Source organism: Haliotis cracherodii, unplaced genomic scaffold (genome assembly GCF_022045235.1).
Source record: "Haliotis cracherodii isolate W230 unplaced genomic scaffold, xgHalCrac1.p SCAF_11, whole genome shotgun sequence".
Classification (NCBI taxonomy): Eukaryota; Metazoa; Mollusca; class Gastropoda; order Lepetellida; family Haliotidae; genus Haliotis; species Haliotis cracherodii.
In genome coordinates this window covers 35,572,469-35,594,509 of record NW_027266266.1, presented here as the reverse complement: position 1 = coordinate 35,594,509, position 22,041 = coordinate 35,572,469, and the positions used below count along the sequence as shown (strand labels likewise).

Here is a 22,041-nt window from a genome sequence, read left to right as displayed (position 1 = left end):
TAATTCGACCTTCTCTTTGAAGTTGGAATAATCGACCTTTTTCACTAATTTTAAACGACTTACATACAAATGTACTAACGGGAAAGTCCAAAACACGTGTGAGTAACCTAAAACCATTTGAACGGCAATTACATGCATATCTCATAAATGCCATGTACGTATTTCAATGCTTTTCGCCTCTCCAAAAGTTGCTATTTCCAGTGCGCCGTAAAGGGTGCTTAGCTTACCCCGTGCTCTTATGTGGCAATGTTTATGTATATGGTCATAGAATAGTTCCCATAACTAGGAATTCGGGTGAATATCATTGGTCAGAATATTCATTCTGAAGATAAATGGATTGACCCCCACAAAAATGGGTGTACATATCTACATCTGTGTGTGTGTGTGTGTGTGCGTGTGCGTGCGTGCGTGCGTGCGTGTGTGTGTGTGTGTGTGTGCTTACTGCACCGCTTCGGGATCATGTACATACATACACACACGCAAGCACACACACATACAAACACACACACCGTCACACACACACACATACACACACACACCGTCACACACATTGTGCCCCGACTGCCAGGTGTTCGTGGTATTACTATATATGCTATTCAGTGGTATGGTGTTCACTATTAATGGTATCTCACGAGATACTTGGTTTTGTTTTAAGTCATCGTATCCAAGTTGCGTAGGTCGATGCTCGTCATGCCCATCCCTCGATTGTCTGATACTTACAGACCGCGTCATATAGCTGGAATATTGCTGAGTGCGGCGTTACATAATAATTATAAAAACACTCTTAATGCTGATGTAGAAATATGTAGTAAGTAGGACTTTGGGCTGGCTTTCGTCTACCGCCCCACTACAAACTACTACTTGGTTATGTAGTGATGTCCCTGTACGCTCGAGTGATCTAACCACCGTTTACACACTCAACATAACATTACGAAAATGATGAAAAAGGCTGGACCACAAGATTTGTATAAATGATGAAAATGATGTCTTTTTAAACTTGTCACAAAGTATGATTTCAGAGGTTTTAAGAGGTTTTTTTCTGTATTTCAACACAAGCGAGTCTCTACCTAAGCTATTTAAGGTGTTTGTAGAGACATGTTGACAAATCCATCGTGGTTCACAGACTTTCGTATAGATAGATCGCCCTAAGACACACATTCTTGTCTATTTCATAACCTGACCGTATTGCCTGTTGGTTTCATTAATTTCTAAACATATTAAAATGTGTTTCATCCTTAGAAAAATATCTTCATTCATGAATTGTCATTTCCACCATGTTGATCCGGTATGGTTTAGTTAGACTCATACACACATGACTTTGAGGCTTGTATAAAAATGCTTGAATTATCATGTATTTTATATCATTATGATACTACATGTGTCGCTTCACTGTAAAAATGTGTTAAGAATGTAAACACATCAAATGTTAAAGAATGTGTTTAAATACTTTACGGAATACACATTTAGTGAAATGAGCTATAGGCTCACAGCATAAACACCACCGAAACACAACATCCGCCATAATCAAAACATGTTTAGAACTTTAACATGTATAAATACAAAAACATGTTCAGAATTTAAACATGATAAGGACAAAATGCATATCATTGATTATTATCCTAATAATCAAAACATATTTAAATAAAGTGCACAACAGACGGTGCAATATACAAACGAGCAAACATTCGGGAAATCCTCAGATACAAAAAAAAGCCTTCACAGACTGTCTCTTGCGTCTCCTTCTCAAGTTCTTTAACAGATAAAGAAAACAAAAGGTGGCTGAGCATGCACCCTTGTCTTGTACCTTTGGAGCATTGAAAATAACTTGTCAATCCATCATTCGTTCTAACGCAGGACTTGAGTTAAGAGTACATGTTTCTGATCACTTTAAGTTTATTTCCATGGATATTTTGCTGTGTTAGAGGGTACCATAAGTGCTGGTGACATACACAGTCGAACGCTTTAGAATAGTCAATGAAAAAAAAGTAAAACCGGAGAGATAATTCCTTATCATTCTATGCGGAGTGAAAATTGTCACTAGTTCCATATCCTTTTCGGAAACCTCCTTGTTTTTCTAAAATAACATTAATTGTTTCTCTCTGGCCACTTTTTTAAATCTATTATTCAAAATTTTACAGAAAGATTTTCCTATCATTGGCAATAACGAAATGCCTCAGTCTATAGTTGTTGTCATTTTTGGATCCTTTTTGATACAGCGGTCAAATTATGGCCTTGTTCCATTCTCCTGGAAAGAAGCCTCGTCCCAAGAGTTGGTGTCATAATATCTTTTAAAAGATTAACAGTTCGGAGGTGATGCCGTCGCAGCCTGGAAATTTTCTATTTTTCAGATGTTTTATTGTTCCGAAACTTCAGAAGTTATTATAGTGACATTTAGTTCGTAAGGTATTTGCTGATCACAAAAGCCCCAAATTTCATCATGTTCTGGCAAGGTTCTTACAACACTATTGTTCATAGTTGCATGTTCGCTGTTAGTATTTAATAAATTTCAACATGATGATGCCATTCTTGTGTTGGTTGGTTGGTTTGTTGTTTTACTCCGCACTCAGCAATATTCCAGCTATATGACGGCGGTCTATAAATAATCGAGTCTGGGCCAGACAATCCAGTAATTGACATCATGAACATCGATCCACGTAGTTGGGATCGATGACATGCATCAACCAAGTCAGCGAGCCTGACCACCCGATCCCGTTGGTCGCCTTTTACGACAAGCATAGTCACCTTTTACGACGAGCATGGGTTGCTGAAGACCTATTCTACCCCTGATCTTCTTCTTGTGATGTTATAGTGTTAGCATAATTTGATGAATTAAATCTATTAACTATCTTCCAATTTCAAAAAATTGTTCTTTGGCTTTTATTACATGCTCTCTTTGTGTGGCTTTGTATTCATTTTGCGTTCTTCTGCACTGAGACTTCAGCAAGGTTTTCAGTCTTTAATATTCCTTTACATCGTCTATTTCATTTGTCAAACGAAAATTGTCTAAAGCCCTGTAGTTGTCTGACTTAGCCTCATCGGAGTTCCACAGCGTTCTGCATTATCATCAAAGAAATATTTAACGTCACCTATTCTACTGTCAATATCTCCAGTAAGTATGATGGCATCGTACATACCGGTTATGTTGGCCTTGGTTTAGTGATTAATACACTGGACCTTGCACACAGTCTTTGTCAGTTTTCAAGATATGTTTATTAATAAGTAAATATACTTCATCTGTTACTTCTGAAAGAAATATTTTTTACACAGTTACTCAAAGGATTTTCGATAAATACAGCTATTCCACAATGTTTAAGTTTTTCTACATGCCACGTACATTTAATAGGTTACTGATTACAATTCACATTAATTATTTTCGGTATATAGCCATATTTCAAATTGAAAAAGTGGACAACACGTTTTCTAAGGTAAGTTTATCACTTAAAAATACATTTTAAATACTAAGTCTATGATTTGGCTTTAGAATTTTAACATCACTGTTAAGGTAATTTGTATTGGCCTTTGTATTGTAGTTTCTGTCTGAATCTGTTTGGGATGACAAGGCTTTGTCTTGATAATTACAAAAATGTGTAATAATCTTGTTTTTATTGGTCCTGACCACTGCCGAAGGTCTCGCAGAAGTAAACGAAGTTGGGGTTGATGTTGTTGCTGAAGCTGCTATAAGTGTCTCCGTAGCACATATGTTAGCGTGAAAGACTACAAGTTTTTATTATTCATAAACAGGTTGTCGCTGTATGACAAATATTAATATCATTTCTCTCATAACGGAAACTGGCAATGAAATTATATCTGATTACGACAGACTCTTTTCAAGTCAATTCCCTCCCCCTACAAACATTATGGATAACAACTTCTTTACTATACTGCAATAGCGATGTTTCCGTGTGGATCCTCATACCGTTGTGCCGTTTGCAAAGTGCGCCAATGCCAATGGCAGTGCTACTGATTCGCATTCGTCACCACTCGCCCGTAACCTGCAAGAAGACTCGTCCCCCTATCGATGAATGTTATGTGCGAAAATACGACAAACCAATCAGAATGCGCCTATGATTTCAAGTTCTTCGTCAAAGAATCCCTCAGAAATAATTTTGATTTTAAATATGTCTTGCATCTAAAAATATACCAAAGACACAGTTGAATCTGTTCAATCATGCAATTCCGCACGTCCCGATGTGCTTTAAATTGCATCTGATATATATATATAATATTGGGGAAATGTGTGAACCATTACGCAACGAGTTGATAACTGTTTTAGGTATGCCCGTTTGCGCTAAGACGGAACCCGGTCACACAAATGGCCACGAGAGGGGCACGAGTCGCTCTTCGGTTTGTCCTATTCGGCTTGGAGTTGGTCACCAATGACTGATTCGATGTCCGCCACCGGAGCTAAATATGTCAGCGTATTAAAAGTTGTCATTCGGAACCAAAACGAAATACAATTTCTTCATTTCATTCAGATCGTTAATGAATATTTGCAAATTCGTATAAAAATTGTCATATTGCTTATTAACTGTAATTACGACCCATTGCGATTTTTAATTTCTAACCACGACAACACTCCTAAATGTATTATTTGATTGTCTATCATATAATAGCCTAAAATATCACACGATCTACTTCGTGAGGTTGTGACATGTTTATTAATACAGTAATTTGTCTCTTAAATAGCTATCTTGGCCACTTCGGGACACAGTGTTGTTTTCTTTAAAATAGCAAAACCCAAATGGAAATACAATTATTTTTCCATTTATATATTTTAAAGAAGTTATGCCACTCCTGGCTGGGGATATAAGTGTAATAAAAATTATCAAGTTTTGTATAGTGGACATCAAATTTCAAGGATGTTTGTATTATGAGTAATGAGAGTTTGACATAGTTCTTCTGATACACAGGAGGAAAATATATAGGAGTATACAATCTTGACATTGTACAATAGGCGGTAATGCTCACAATATATATGTGGAATGTACAGCAATATCATAATAATTATTATTTTGAATATTACTTAGTGTGTCATTAAACATCAAACAAAGAATACGATACTCAACATGTCCGAGTTATTAGGGGTCCAGTTACATTAATTCTGTATTATTCAAGGAATTTTTAAGCCCCAAATCTGACAGCCCTTTTGCAATTGGTGTGTTAGTTTTGTTTGTATTTATAAGTCCCAAAGTCATTTTTGTTAATATTATTATCACTATCACGTTAGATTTAAGTTATAACAATTATTCAAAATCTTTCCATTTGATTATTGTTGGAGGTGTATGTAACAGATGACAGGCATACCAGATGAAAGTTGTGAGAGTTTGTGCCCCGTCATAGAGGTCCAACTTTAAAAAATAGAACTAACAAACTACATGTAGAAATGATAGTGTAGAAATTCTTGAAAAATGTTTCTTTAATGTTCCTTTGAATAAGCAACCACCCTATATTTTTTCTCATATTAATACTCAACATTTCAAAGAGTAAGCTGCCGTGAAACAAAGCAAGGGTGGAAATGACGGCTTTGTATTGCCGCTTTATACACCAAATGTACGAGCATGTTGTAGCCTTAGGTCTTTAGACAAAATGAATGGAACACAAATTCAAGAAAACTAGATATTACGGGACATGTTATTTACATTAGCTTTCAAGAGTTGATTTTTGGAAAAGGGGTTGGGGGTATTAAAATATAAACATTCCAGCACATATTTCGTGAATAATGTTTTTAAGAACATGCCATCAATTGATTTTATTATTTGTTTTGTATACGTCAACATGATTAGTATGCTTCACAAATGAGGTGTGCCGACAATACCACGCGTTTAAGGCTGCCGTGATATTGCTGGAATGCTGCTGACGGCGACTTATAACTCCTTTGGTACTGTCAGTATGTCAGCCGCATTGGAAAGCACGGATAATGTCGTCAGGTATTTTTAGTAAAAGGAGTATTATGCCATTAAGGGTGTTTTGTGTGTATAAAACCTAAGGCTAAATTATAATTTTGCTGTTTTCTTGAACACATAATTTGTATACTAAAAATAAGTTCCCCTCAGAAAATTGTAGATTAAATCTTTCGTTTTGTAAGATTTGAGTAACATAAAATGCTGAATGGATGTACGGAAATTCAATTGGAACACGACGCATTTATAAAAACAAATTATTCCCAGTTACTGTCACATTTGTTCACTGAACATGGCAATTCTTTCGTTTCCAGAATGCCTTGGTTTCCGAGGTTTTAAACCAAAGTTCGAAGAGCAACCTGCTTCTCAAGTGAATGAGAGACAGGTTGTTTTATGCCAGCGTTTCCGGAGAGCCCGACCTCCATGCGTCCAGTGACTGCTTCGCGCCCCTTGATGCAAAAGCAGTACAGGATATCGTGGGTGGGACCACTACAAATCTATTGGGCGCACTACATCCTGGGGAGTTCAAATATTTCGACGTCAGACATTGAAACATAAAAGTATACATAAACACATACCTAAAATTCCTACGCAGATTCGATCAACATCAGCGAGAGTTACCTCACTTACACCATTGACATCGTAAAAATGGCAATGTGTTTTTGTGGCCGAATCTGACAAGTCGAGATTGCGAGATTTTACATCATGTCCAAACGTATTTACGCGTTTTCGACTATGTATCAAAAACAAGAGAATGCGAGTATCACTTTCCAGGTCCCCTCGACTTAATCTCCCGCCTCCCTCTCCCCAGTGCACATGGGCCCCATTTTGTATAAATTGCAACCAAAACCCCTTGCAACCAGCTACCAAAACCTCTCCCTCATCAAACAACAACACTTTCTTAAACTAAAAAAACACATGAAGCAATCAGACCTCCGAAAACCAGCAACCATACAACAATATCACATAGCCCCAGATGAAGCCACTATCAGTTAAATCCTTAGAATCTACGGCTAGTTCATATATCACGCACGCGCGCGCGTGCACACGCGCACACACGCACACACACAGGCCAACCTCATCACATCCCTCACACCCAATAACACACACATCCACCACATCCCCTACACAACCACGTCCTTCCCTACATTACAAAACAAAAAACAGAAAAGCAAAATCCAAAACCTAAAAATAGCACCTTCAGTCACGATAACCCCACAATATTTCAACACTAATATAAACAAACCCATAGAAACCTCCTCGTTAACAACCCAATGCAAAAAAATACCATAGCCTAGCTCACAAGTCCAAACTGTATCAAATATCCTTCTCCAGATTACTGACGGCCAACCACAGTCTAACAGTAAACTAAAATTCCACTGAGAAAACGTAAACTCAAAATTCGCCCCATCACCATGCCATTTCTTATTTCCCTTTTTAATAGTACTCAGTTAGGTTAAAACAAACTGACCAAGACACAACATTTATACAGATGGGTCACAAAACAAAAATAAAACCACGTGCACAGGCATACATGTAGGTATCCATGTAAACCAATCCATTTCGATAACCACAAACTACTATTACAAAACTTATACTCATTCTTATAAAGCAGAACTACATATTTATAACAACTGTCCTTTCTGTAACAGCTTTCCCACTCAACTATACCGACGCTTCTCACACTGTTGCGCTGAACTCGGATCTGCATCTCCTCGGGACTGACCAGATAAGTGTTCGAATTCTGGCCTGCGGAATTCGCGTTGGCCAGTTGTGGGAGTGTCTGTGGCGTGTTCTGACGTTGACGTACAAGTCGTTTGAGTTCATCCCAGAGGTGTTCGATTCGGTTGAGGTCTGGAGATCTCGACGGCCAGGGCAGGATTGGGTGTTGGCATTATGAGGGTAGTCTACCGTGATACGAGTGAGTGAGTGAGTATGGTTTTACGCCGCTTTCAGCAATATTCCAGCAATATCACGGCGGGGGACACCAGAAATGGGCTTCACACATTGTACCCATGTCGGGAATCGAACCCGGGTCTTCGGCGTGATGAGCGAACGCTTTAACCACTAGGCCACCCTACCGCCCCTTACCGTGATACGAGCTGTGTCCGGTGGAGCGTTGTCCTGTTGAAACAGCTCCCTCTGGTAGTCAATGATTGGAAGAAGGTGAGGCTGAAGAATTTGATTTATGTAGCGATTTGGTGTCAAATTTCCCTGAACCTCAACCAAGTCAGTTCTCGGGGTATGGGATATGCTCCCCCCCACCCCCCCTATTATTTACTTTCTTCTGGCTGTGGTGTTGGGTAGGTAGCTTGGGTCGGTCCTAAGTTTAATACCGCCTACGCCTGATTGGCCTTGTTTACTGAAGAAGATGTTTCCACTTTGTATGACCTGTATCACATTCAGCTGCCCTCTCATACTCCGTGGCATAACTGAAATGCTACAATAAGTGACGATAAGACCAACTCACTCGCATGTAATAATGGCTAAGATAAGAAAGAAACATGTTTATATCCTTATATAATATATGTCGCGAATACTTATTGCATGTTCCTTCCTGTGATGTGTTCAAACATATTGGCTCCATTCATAACAGCGATATTAGTGCTACGACTCTCTTCGCTATTTCGCACTGTAACAGTGCTAAGATTGGGGCCACTGGTGTAAACATCTTATTCGTACTAACATTCCCCGTGATGAATACAGAAACGTCCAAACAACGCCCACCTTAATTGCTTGAGAGACTGAGCAATGATGTTTATTTACAAACACGTGTATCTTTATTTAATACAGTACCAAAGTTACATGCCTTTCTTGTGACAGTTTTACAGCTTCTTCGACGCGCACTTCTTTTTCTGCAACTTCATCTCTCGCGGAGGAAGACGGTAGATGTAGTAGGTCGCGCATTCGGCCTTCTTCTGCGCCGCCAAGTCCCTCTGGTATACACAAGACGAGAAATTGGTACATTATATTCACGTATTGAAGTACTGATTAGCATTACTTGCCAACAGATTTACAGGTGAACTATTGAGTGAGTGCGTGTGATTTAACTCTGCGTTTAATAATTACATGCTAGATCCGTGGATCGACAGGTCTGATTCATATTGTATACATCGGCTGGTGGAGTACTCCAGTAATTAGAACGTTTGTTCGTCACGCCGAAGGCATAGTTACAATGTGTGAAGCCCATTATTGATATCTCCCGCCGAGGTATTGCTGAAGTGTTGCTACAAGCGGCGTGCATGTATAACCATCATCACTCAGGCCTGTAATTGCTGAAATATTGCTGCACGTGGCGTAGATGTATAACCAACCACACCCTGCGCTGCAATCACTGGAGTATTGTTACAAGCGGCGTGCATGTATAACCAACCACATCCAGCGCTGTAATTGCTGAAACATTGCTGCACGTGGCGTAGATGTATAGCCACCCACGCCCTGCGCTGCAATCACTGGAGTATTGCTACAAGCGACGTGCATGTATAACCAACCACATCCAGCGCTGCAATCACTGGAGTATTGCTACAAGCGACGTGCATGTATAACCAACCACATCCAGCGCTGTAATCACTGGAGTGTTGCTACAAGCGGCGTGCATGTATAACCAACCACATCCAGCGCTTTTATCACTTGAGCGTTGCTACAAGCGTCGTGCATGTATAACCAACCACACCCAGCGCTGTAATTGCTGAAACATTGTTGCACGTGGCGTAGATGTATGACCAGCCACATCCAGCCCTGTAATTGCTGCAGTGTTGCTACAAGCGGCGTGCATGTATAACCAGCCTCACTCAGCCCTGTAATTGCTGAAATATTGCTGCACGTGGCGTAGATGTATAGCCAACCACACCCAGCGCTGTAATTGCTGAAACATTGCTGCACGTGGCGTAGATGTATGACCAGCCACACCCAGCCCTGTAATTGCTGAAGTGTTGCTACAAGCGTCATGCATGTATGACCAGCCACACCCAGCCCTATAATTGCTACAGTGTTGCTATAAGCGGCGTGCATGTATAACCAGCCTCACTCAGCCTGTAATTGCTGAAATATTGCTGCACGTGGCGTAGATGTATAACCAACCACACCCAGCCCTGTAATTGCTGAAGTGTTGCTACAAGCGGCGTGCATGTATAACCAACCACATCCAGCGCTGTAATCACTGGAGTATTGCTACAAGCGGCGTGCATGTATAACCAACCACATCCAGCCCTGTAATTGCTGAAGTGTTGCTCCAAGCGTCTTGCATGTATAACCAACCACATTCCAGTGCTGTAATCACTGGAGTATTGCTACAAGCGGCGTGCATGTATAACCAACCTCACTCAGCCGTGTTATACATGATCGACCACACTTAGATTCGCAAACCATACAGCCTCGTGGAATGAAAAGAACGTAAATTCCCCATTAAGTAGCCTACTGACATCGATGTCTATACAAATTTCAAATGGAAGCAAAAGTCGTTCGTAATTTGTGTTTTGGGGCAGATGTTTTTACCTGACGCAGGCCTGTCATCAGTTCGTAGCTGCTCAGTTCCTCGTCCTCTGTAATGGCGAAATGAGATCAAGGTGAAGGTTGAAGGAAACCTCAATACATGCAAGGAACACTCTGTGTACATTATGTTATTTGATGTTCTGTTGAATATATAAGGTGGCCCAGACGTCAAAGGCGCTACAATTCTCTATGCAGAGTTGCGCCCCTTAGGCGTGTCAGTACACATGTAAGCTCGCTTGGATTATGTTTCAGAATCCATACCCGTGTTAGTGGGCTTCACTAAAGCAAGCAAATAATCATGTGAAATAATCAAGACATGTGTAACTTTGGGCTTGCATCGTCCGAGATTCCGGATAAGAGCAGATCTCCGGCAAGCTTTGTTTGTCGTAAGAGGCACGGTTGTCTTGGTTACTAGCGTGACAACATTCCCTGGCGGAGTGGGGCATTGTTTAGGATATCAATCATTGGTTTGTCTTGTGCAGAATTGCTGAATAACAGACCGCCGGCACATAGCGTTAATATTGTCTGGAGCTGCGTAAAGAACACGCTGACACTTTGTACTTGCATGCTACACTGTAACTTGCTGACTCAGTAAATTGTCAATAATTCCTCACTGTTTGAGTCCAACAATGTCATCACTGGAGCAATCATATCCACATCCTCGGCTGTCAGGTAGTTGTCGGCGTTCAGGTCATAATCGTCGAAGTAATTGTTGGCAATGGCGATGTTGGCGCCAAATTGTTCCACGCTGTAGCGGACAAACTCAGCACGGGTCACACGGCCGTCACCTACAAACAAACAGTGATATACAGTTCACCATTTTGTATGTCTGTAGAGACTTTGTCATTAAGCCAGGCATTTGTCGTAATAGAGAAATTATATGTGGTGGTGGTGGTGGTGTAAGCAGAAATGTTTTTTTAATTATCAAGATCAATATTTCAAGAAATTTTAGAGCCGCAGATAGCTGCATTACTGCTGGTGCGGCTAAAACAATATATTCTCACCCACGCTGTTTGACTAAGCAAACACATTTCTTTTTTATGACAAAGTCGGAATCTACAACGAACAGTGCTATCCGCAAAGTTTTCATGATTATGGAAAGGGCTTTGTTGCTTGATTATATTTGCCATGGATTTCATAGATATGTATGTTGTATGGGTGGTGCTGATGTGATGGTGGTAAATGTTTTATTTCTTCGGTATCAAGATTCATATTCAAAGATATTTGAAGAAACCCGCTCAATTCTTACCATCAGCGTCCAACTTAGTTATGTCTCCCCTGATTTCTTCAAGTGTGACGATCCCGTCACTGTTGCTGTCGGTGAGGTTGACGGCCTTGCGTATATCATAGGAATTCCTGATAAATATTTCCCACGGTCTGGCAAACTTGCTCCAGAAACTCCTGGAAACGGAATGTGAAGTTGTATGTTTGTAGGACTGTAGACAGACATGGGTTAAAGCAGGGAGTTCATGTCCACGGTACATTATCATATATTGTTAAGCGCTTATCCTGTTTTGTCATATATTCCTAACTTCAAATGTATGTATATATTATAGTGACATTTTTTAATAAATGTCTACGATTTGTTTGTTTGTTTGTTGTTTAACACTCAGCAATATTAAAGCTATTAAAGCTATATGACGGCGGTCTGTAAATAATAGAGTCTGGACCAGACAATCCAGCGATTAACATCTTGAGCATCGATCCGTCAGCGAGCCTGACCAACCCATCCTGTTAGTCGCCACTTACGACAAGCATTGTCGCCTTTTACGGCAAGCATGGGTGCGGGTTGACATGGGATGGCTTGAGCCTCAGCTGAAGTTGTACATGGAAACTGCCCGTATGTGGTTTAGACTCCAGCGCAGGCCTAAAGATAGACTTGTATACAAAATTCACTTGTGGTGGCTCGCACGGCTGAAGGCCTGGAAGAGAAAGGTGCAACATGTTTTACCGATTTGGGATTAATTGACATTTTGACAACAACCTGCAGATCGTATTCCTAGGTTTTGAACACTATTTTATCTCAGTTTATGGGCATTGATAAACGTAACTGGTTGCATGGTGTTCAGTTATTGCCTCAACTCAGAACTTATAAACTGTTTAAGTCAGAATTAAACACTGAACCCTACACTCAACTACCACGCCATTAGAGATCTGTCCCTGCTTCCTTGAGATGTGGCTCCGGATCCCTCATACAGTAGGCCACCAGTCCCAGCAAACCAACGCTTTTGGAGTTTTTGTTCAGACGGTGTTGAAGAAGAAACTCATTTCCTACTTCATTATTCTAATGATATCCGCCGTAGTAAACTCCCAACCTTAGTCAGTGATTGCTCTGCCACTAACTTGAATTCCTCAACGATAATACCCTAGCCCCTTCATTAGGTAAGTGTGCTTTTAGATTTCAACCGCAGAAATCTATTCTGAGTTATCATTCATTTTTTTATCCTAGTGTTTTACTTGTTTCTTCTCTATGGTGTATATTACGCTATGTTATGTATATATACACTCATATACCTTATATGTATGTAGGGATATATGTATATGTTTACATATTAGTGTAAGCAAGTTATATCCACGTGTACATGCGTACATTAACAAGACGATTATCTAAATCGTAATTTTTTTACCAAGAATTATTCTTGATTTTAATCTCTCATTGATTGATTTTACTCTCTCATTGATTGATTTCACTCTCTCGTTGATTGATTTCACTCTCTCATTGATTGATTGATCGATCAATCGATCGATCGGTCGGTCGGTTGGTTGGTTTGTTGATTTACACGAGTCAATGATAAAAAGTTGAGATACCAACTCGGATATCTGAACGCTGTACGTGCCTCCAGTTGGTCGCATATAATATTAAGAAGCAAGTAGTGTTGCTATTGCCATGAAATAGTTACAAATATGTCCCTGCATAATCGACTGCTCTTTCTGTATTTCAATATGATTATGCCATAGTGTGGACGAAAACAGGAAAATCTTAAGAAAGTTAATACCGGATCCAAATGTAAGAAATTGTTATTTTCTGTAGATATATATACATGGTGTAGCCTTTATCCAGGATTGAAATATAGGTGGTACAAATCTGCATAAACAAGAACGTCCCGAAACTTCAATAGTCCTAATCTGTATGCAAACACATCAGATCTTGTATGTCGGATATGAGAATACTTGGAAGTAAATCTGTAAGTGGAATCGGGACCGGACTATGTCGTTGTTAACATCACGTCACTCATTGTGGCCAGCCGATCAGCGTTATCTTGCCTACCAGCCACTCAAGTCGGCGTCGGCGGTAGCGACCAGCATCAGCAGTCCCACAGCGACGATTTCGACACGAACCATTGTTTCTGTAGTGAGAGTAACGGAAACAGGTATTTGACGCATATGTTTCACAACCCAGGTATAATAAATAAAGAAAAATATTTCAAAATGTCTCTTCAAATTCTCGAACCCCCGATCTCAGGTTTCTTGAGCGGCCAAGGGCCACCCTTAAGGAGGGAAATTTTATGTGTTTAAGAAATTCATCTTAGACAAACACGAACACGTTTGATAGACGCGTTATGTTTGTAAAAGGGATATCAACAAAACAGTTTCGACAAAGCAGTGTAGTGTGCGCATGCTGTGTGTATATATAGGCCAGGAGTTGGTCAATATTATACGGTGCTTGTTACCATAACGCCGGCATAACCAACAAAGTGTCGTATGTGGGTCGTAGTGGGGCGCGCTGGGTTTTAGTGGAGATAGATTTGTGCCTTCAATGACGTTAACGTCAGTGGCTAGCCTATCTTTGGGGTACTAGTATATACTTAACATATATTCTAATTTTTTTCATAAACAGTGATGATGCCCGCATGGGACTCTACAATGAGCCAGTTGAAACACATCAATACCATCTGTAAAAGTGTTCATTATCATGTAAGAAACATCAGCCTTATCAGGAAGTATATTAATAAATCAACTGCAGCAACTCTAATCCAAGCATATTTACACGTGACTTCTAGAGTAGACAGCTGCAATGCTTCGCTCTTCGGTATTCAATAATATCTTTTAAACAAGCTCGAGAAGGTCCAAAAGGACCGTCCTTTTGTAACAAACTCCCACTTGGTCTAAGATCAGCTCCAGAGCTATGTATTTTCAAATCCAGAAGACATATACATGTATATTCAAATAAGCCTTCAACATGTCCACATAATCGTTTTTTCAGATAGGTTCAGACTCGACAGCGATTTTGAGTAGTTGTATGTCGCTGGATAATAGCGCAATATAAATCCATATGCATGTATCGCTTTTAATTTATAACAAAGGTCTGTCCTTCATGCCAAAACACGTTAAAAGATGGTATTTGTTGTTGCAATTAACAATACTGAGTGTTTCAATTCGTTTCCGTATATTTTGCGAAATGAACAATAACATATTTTCACATGAATTGTCTGTTGATGTTCTGTGACAATGAAAGTGGTCAAGAGACCCCAGTCCGTATCATGACCACATCGAATGTGTGGTGGAGGGGTCTCATGATATCAACATCAGGCACATCCTGATAAAGACCGCGTCCGTGGTCTTGTGGTAGAGCGTCCGCCAGGAGAGCGGACGTTCGGATGTTCGATCTCATACCAAAAGACGTTAAGAGATGGTATTTGTTGTTACTCTGCCAAGAGCTCGGCAGTGAGGGGCTAAGAAGTGTATTCATGTTAAGCTGCAGCTGGTATCCCAGTTTGCTAGCACTATAAAGTGGCATTAGTCCGGACTAGTAAAAGCAGCCACGCTTACTCACACGCACGTGCATGCACGTCGCTGTAAACGTGCAATCGTCGTGGACGCGACTTTAAACCCCATTTCACCTCACCTCACATGCTGATAATCCCGCCGTAGGTATTTTTTCCAAAAACGATTTGGAAAAGAAATACATGAAACTCTTGTCTGAGAAGCATTTATATTTTCCGTGAAGGAGTTTTAAAAGTGTTTATTTATTGTGTAACACACATTCATCAGTTCACATCGTCCTACATGCATCTGTACAGTTTAAGACAAACTGCATCACGTATTATGTAAATATATGCCCCGGCAAAATCTTTATCGGCTGTATGGTCTAATATCGGAACGGAGGACTCGATATACACACTCGGGTGCCATCAAAATTTAAACGTCGCAGGTCATGTAAACACATACAAGATTTCTTTATTCCGACATAAATCTGTTTCAGAAGTTGTTATATTAACAATCGCGTCCTATGTATCTAAGGCACCGTCTGTAAACCCCCTTGATGTAAACAATAATCCGGAAAAGGCAATCTTAACCACTTACCTTCACAACGCAGTTAAACCTACTGAGGCGCTTTTACACGACTGCCGGGGAGAATGCATTGAATGACATTCCGGGTTAGGAACTATGTGTGGGCCCGCCCAAGGTAAACTTGACACTGGTTAGATGGCAAACGCTCTTTGGTTGAAGTGATCGCGATGTACACACATCTGGAAACATAATACCGCAAATTTCCCATGTGATAATATTAGTTCAAATACATAGAATATCACGTTATGATGTGAGTGAGTGAGATAGTGAGTGAGTGAACATAAGGGCTGAACAAAGTCGACGTCTCTACTCTTACTTGACACCAGTTAGCTAGGTCCAACGCTCGATAGTATTTATTCTGATATTCATATCTTCAGTAAACTGCTACAAACTCAGCGTTCCTCAAGTGCGAAAGAAAGCGGTTTTGTTTAAACCCTTAACTCAATAAGCGTTTCAAACTGTACACAATTAATTTAATCATTTTGTCAATCAGGAGTGTCAGCTGTATACAATTACAATATGCCAGTTCATTGTTGGGGAATCATGAGTTAATGTGTGACCCGTGCTCTTCCATCCCCTCGACGGAGGAGACATTTTGATTCGTCGCTGAACCCGACATATCTCCACACTATAACACATCAAAACTCTTCATTTTGCACCTCTTGGTCCGCTAATTTTGCTTTTTTGGCCAAAAATATCCGTATTGCGTTTCTTTTTTTAAGGGTATATATATAGTAAGACGTCCCATTTTAATTCTGGAAACCCAAATGTCCAGAAACTCTAGTCTTTTCCCAGTCTCGGTCAAAGGTGTTTACAAAAATAAGCATGTTGTTTTCATGGGAACATACTAAGGAAGAAAAAATGAAACGAAGTTTGGCCCATGGGCGAGAATATTTTCCTTTACACAAAACTCATGTTTTTGTTTCGCCACGGACGTATATATATTCTATATATTATATAGCATAAACGAGATGGCTGTAATAGAAACGAGAATGAGCGGATGGTAAGTGAAGGGTTAAATAGGCTTTAGTGAGTGACGTCAGAAGCATGGGTTTGCGCATGCGTTGCCGACAAGGAATTGAATTGTGGGATAGGTAAAGTGTAACCTGATCCATAACAGAAAAATGGAGTACCATGTACAAGTGATGACAGTTCATAATAAAAATATACGACGTTGTAGGATACATAAAGCACGAGAAGCTGCGGCTAAGGTACTAGTTGTTTGTGCACAAACTAAAATAATAAATTTGACATTTTGTGCAGCAAACAACAACAAACAATGGAATATAATATCATAATTCATTTACATTGCCCAAAAAGAGGTTGTGTAGCAACCGAGTGCCCCCAAGGAATAATATGTAAAGACTTATAACAAAGTTTAATAGCATCAGTCCTTGAACACGTGCCGTATAGTCTGTATCACAGCGAGCACTTGGAGGCAGTAGCAGGGGTATTCTATATACGTCTTTGGTTTCGCAAATACTTAACTTGTATTCCATCAAGTATCATACCCAAATTTAACTCATTTTTACTTAATTGAACGATTTTATAGCGATATTGAAATAGTTCGCCCATTGGCGAGAAAAAGGCTTGGCCCATGGGCGAGCATATTTTCCTTTGTTCAACAGTTTTAGTTTCGCAAATACATTAAGGGATTATAAGCATGACACATGATTCAACATGCATGTTTATGTTGCTACATCTTATTGCTCATGTTCCCAAGTATTATAAAACACTTTAATGTCTCTCCTTCCTAATCTAACGTTAAAACATTTCAGGTCATTACCATCATCTAATACACAGTCCTTATTTTTGTAAATACTTTTGACCGAGACCTGGAAAAGACCGTAGAGTTTCTGGACTTTTGGGTTTCCAGAATTAAAATGTGACGTGTTTAGTACATAAAGTACAATATTATCTTTCTACTTTTCTTGGATCACTCCATTCTAACCCTTAGGTAAGAGAGGGTAGACCAGTCAGTGCCTTCAGTCATGACCTATGTTAGTTTGAGGTGTGTGACAAATGGGACGTGCAACTAATGGCAAGATACCGTGTGACCATGTGACTGTGTTGCCTTGAACGTCTCATTGTCCGAAATAACAACACCATGACTAGCTGACAAGGTTCGCTCATTCTAGTCAGACAGGCTGACGCTATTTCGAGTGTATGATGGAAGGTACGGCGTCAGTTACAACATTTACTCCAACTCGCATCAGAGACACACGTCACGTGACACCGGTCAACTGTATGGGAAGACCAGACGCTAGTGAAATGGAATCAATGATCCCGGAAACTCAGGCGTTGAAGGACATTCAGCTGAACCTGTCAACCAATCACTCTAAGGCCATCCGACGGCGACAGAAGATACTGTGTAGAAGAAAGCATGCAGCCATTTTGAACCAAAAACGAATGACATTGAGAGAAAAGGATCGTCTACTAGCGACGAAGTACACGGAGTTAAGGAAGAAAATGGCGCCCACCTTGGATTGTTCGTCCAGGGACCTGACTCTGACAGTTACACGTACGTGGGCCGATGCGGATATGACTGCCTACGGTACATCTGAGCGATGCGAATCCTATACTACCCGATGGACTCCGGGAGAAACAAAAATTAATGAAAATGTGTGAATGTGACCTATGTTTCATTTCAGGTTAATTTATTCAGTGTTGACCTGTTATTTTTCATTGTTATTCACAGCCTGTTGTCTAAATAATCTCCCTTGCATAGTTACCATACACGTTCAGTGAATTACTGCATCTAAGTCTTATATTTTATTTGGCGACCAATGCGTTGTCATATTGATAGTTATTTTGCCAAGCGTGCTTAAATCACACTGAACCGTTCACTATAATTACCAAGATTACAAAACTCAGCGTTCATCAAGTGCGAAAGAAAGTGGTTTTGTTTAAACCCATAACTCAATAAGCGTATCCATCTGTACACAATTAATTTAATCATTTTGTCAATAAGAAGTGTCAGCTGTATGCAATATGCCAGTTCATTATTGGGGAGTCATGAGTTAATGTGTGACGATATGACTCTGTTGCTTTGGACGTCTCATTGTCCGAAATAACAACACCCTGACAAGCTGGCAATGTTCACTAGCACTGTTGGCACTGACAGTCGCAGGGAGCCGGTTAGCAGTATCTGATGGCAGGTCGGCAACAGTTACAACATTTACTCCAACTCGTCATCAGGGACCACACATGTTACGTGATACCAGTGAACTGTATGGGAAAATAGACTCGATGACCCCGGTAACTAATTCATAACCTGTTGTCTTTTATGAATTAACTCCCTTCCATAGTTACACCAGAGTAAACTTTGTGACTTTGCAACTTTGGTAGCATAGGTTTTTTTATTTTCAAATCGAAATTTCTCGTGGTTTCAATTATTTTCTCGAAATTTCCAGTTTTTTTTTGTCTCGTTGCTTTTTTAAATAAAAGTGAAAAAAAAATAGAAATTAATCGAAATTACCAAAACATAATCGAAGCAATGAGAAAAACAATTGAAATTTCGAGAAAATACCTAAAATAACGAGGATAATTCGAAATGTCGAGATTTAGAAATTTTAATAACGAGACAATATTCGAATTAAAGATAAAAAAACCTCGTACTTTCGAGAAAATAATTGAAATCATAAGATATTAATTGAAATAACAAGAAAATAATAAAAGCAAAGAAAAAACTCAAAATTTTGAGTTTTTTAGTCAAACTAGAAATAGAGAGAAAATAATTGAATTTAAGAAAATATAATCGAAGTAACAAGAAAACCACAAAATTTCTTAAACATCAACAAATATTTGAAATAAAAAGAAACTTCGACTTTATATGCTACCAAACTGGCACCATCATGCTGCGGTAGTAAGCTATTTGTTGACAGCATGGCTCAATCAGTCTGCTATTAGTTTTGATTTTACACGCAGCCTCGCATATTTGGTGTTCTGGTGATGCAAATATTAAATCCCCCCAAATTTTAATTTCGAAATAGGAGTGGAAATCGCTTTTTACCGTTAAATCGTATATCATTTATAGATGAGCAATTCATTGAAATAGCTTCCATATAACTGATGTGTTACCAGTGGCCTTCAAAATGTTTGTTATTGTAGACACTTAACTTCTTATCTTGATTCGAAACTACTCACTGACTTGTAGCTGAGAGGACTTCGGCGTTTGTCTTAATTTATACTAACAGCTTGGTTATTTCAATTATGTGTAATAGTTTAAAGTTTAATTCTCGAATTTCCATTTTGATAGCCCTTACTCCAAAAAGATATCGCAGTAAAATGATTGAGCTTAATGAAAATTACTGCTTAAATACATCCTTGTCTTCTATCTAAATTATGGCTAAGACAAAATTTAATGACTAATTATAAGAAGCTTTATGTATGTTTTATTTGACACTTGAACTCTATCCTGCGCAATAATTAGAGGTCGCCGATGTGTATTTGACACTTGGACTCTACCCGACGAATCTATTCAACGTCACCTATGTGTATTTGACACTTAAAACTACACATGACGCTGGAGCTCTACCCGACGCAATTGATTAAGGTCACATATGTGTATTTGAAACTTGAACCTGCACACGACGCAACTTTTTAAGGTCACCAATGTGTATTTGACACTTGAACCTGCACACGACGCAACTTTTTAAGGTCACTAATGTGTATTTGACACTTGAATTTTACCCGACACAACTACTGAAGGTCATCTATCTGTATTTGACACTTGAACTCTACCCGACGCAACTAATTAAGGTCACCTATGTATATTTGAAACTTGAACCTGCACGCGACGCAACTATTTAAGGTCACCAATGTGTATTTGACACTTGAATTTTACCCGACACAACTATTTCAGGTCACATATGTGTATTTGACAATTGAACTTCTACCCGGCGCATCTATTCAACGTCACATATGTGTATTTGACACTTGACACTCAACCCGACGCAACTATTTAAGGTCACCTATGCGTATTTGACACTGAAACCCGACCCCATGCAACTATTTAAGGTCACCTATGTGTAATTGACACTTGAAGCTCTACCCAACGCAACGGTTCCCGTCCATCAATCAGACAGGCCATTTGTCATACACCTTGTTATTGCCAATCGTCATACAGTTGAGTGGGGGGGGGGGGGGGGGGGGGGTAATTAGAACACTCCCCTTTAGCTGTAATGGTATGACCCAACACTCTGAGTTAAGGTCTTTGTTACAACAATATGAAATTCATAAAGGGTGAGTTGTTGTGAGCTGGTTATTTTGTGAGAAGAGGGTATTAAAATGATCAAAGTCACTGTAGGTTCTTTTACTAACAAATAATATATTATATAATAATATGTTGTTTTAATAAATACTTTGCCCTTAGAGGTTAATAAATGTAATTTATGTAATCCTATGAAAGGATACAAGAGATGTTTGACATGAGAAACAGTTTATCTGATGAGATGTGTTTTGTGATCACACACAAATGTATAAATACTGTATCAATTGCGTGTACATCATTCACAATCATGGCTCTGCGACTTGCAGAATACTTCCTCACCAATACCCCAACATCTACCGTCTGATAGAATGACTGAGAAAGCTGACAAGGTGAAATTGGCGCAGATCAACCCCGGTGTACCTGAACCAAGAAGAAAGCGGGTCTACCGTGAGGTTGACAATAGACTCCAGAGACTGGAAGATCGACTGACCCAAGGAAGGAAAAGTCCAATCCAGTTCCTTGATGCTGCAGGTCACCTATCGAATGATGTTCCCTATAATTCAAACTTAAACATAAACACAGTTAATGATCTGTACATGTGTAGTTATCTGTGTGATAGGTAGAAGGCAGGGGATTAGTGGTCCAGTCATGCATATCCTATGTTGTTATAAGCTGGATGACAAATGGCCTGTATGAGTGATGGGAGGATACCCATGCAACTGTTTAAGGTCACCCATGTGGTTTTGACATTTGAAGCTCTACCCGACGCAACTATTGCAGGTCACCTATGAGGTTTAACCCGCTTACAAGATTATTTCTCATATATTCGCGACGTGCATGCATGCCGCAGTTTAACATGAATACTCCACTCAGACATAGTACACTGACACCGAGCCAAAAGGTCCTTGTTTTAGCCCCTTGATGACAGGGTAGCAACAAGTACCATAACGTATTTTGGTATGACGCGGCCGGGGATCGGGTCCTTGACCTTTCGCTCTCCGGGCGGACGCTGAACCACTAGACCACATGGGCGGTCCACAACTGTAAGTAATGAAATTGTGAAATCGTGTGTTGTTGTTTTGTATGTTGTAAGGACCTCATGAATAATGATGCTTTTCAAATTGATGTGGACCAGGCAACACAGTG

The 22,041-nt window shown here is 39.7% G+C and overlaps 1 protein-coding gene across 1 annotated transcript; it reads right to left on the bottom strand.

Moving 5' to 3' along the window:
• Positions 1-8,628: 8,628 nt before the first annotated feature.
• Positions 8,629-15,779, bottom strand: LOC139455709 (uncharacterized). Its single transcript, XM_071237259.1, has 6 exons — positions 15,696-15,779; positions 13,660-13,738; positions 11,641-11,792; positions 11,006-11,179; positions 10,395-10,441; positions 8,629-8,836 (listed from the first exon to the last, which is right to left on the bottom strand). The coding sequence occupies exons 2-6, from the start codon at positions 13,731-13,733 to the stop codon at positions 8,726-8,728; spliced, it is 558 nt and encodes a 185-aa protein (XP_071093360.1). The 5' UTR covers positions 13,734-13,738; positions 15,696-15,779; the 3' UTR covers positions 8,629-8,725.
• Between the last annotated feature and the right edge of the window lie 6,262 nt (positions 15,780-22,041).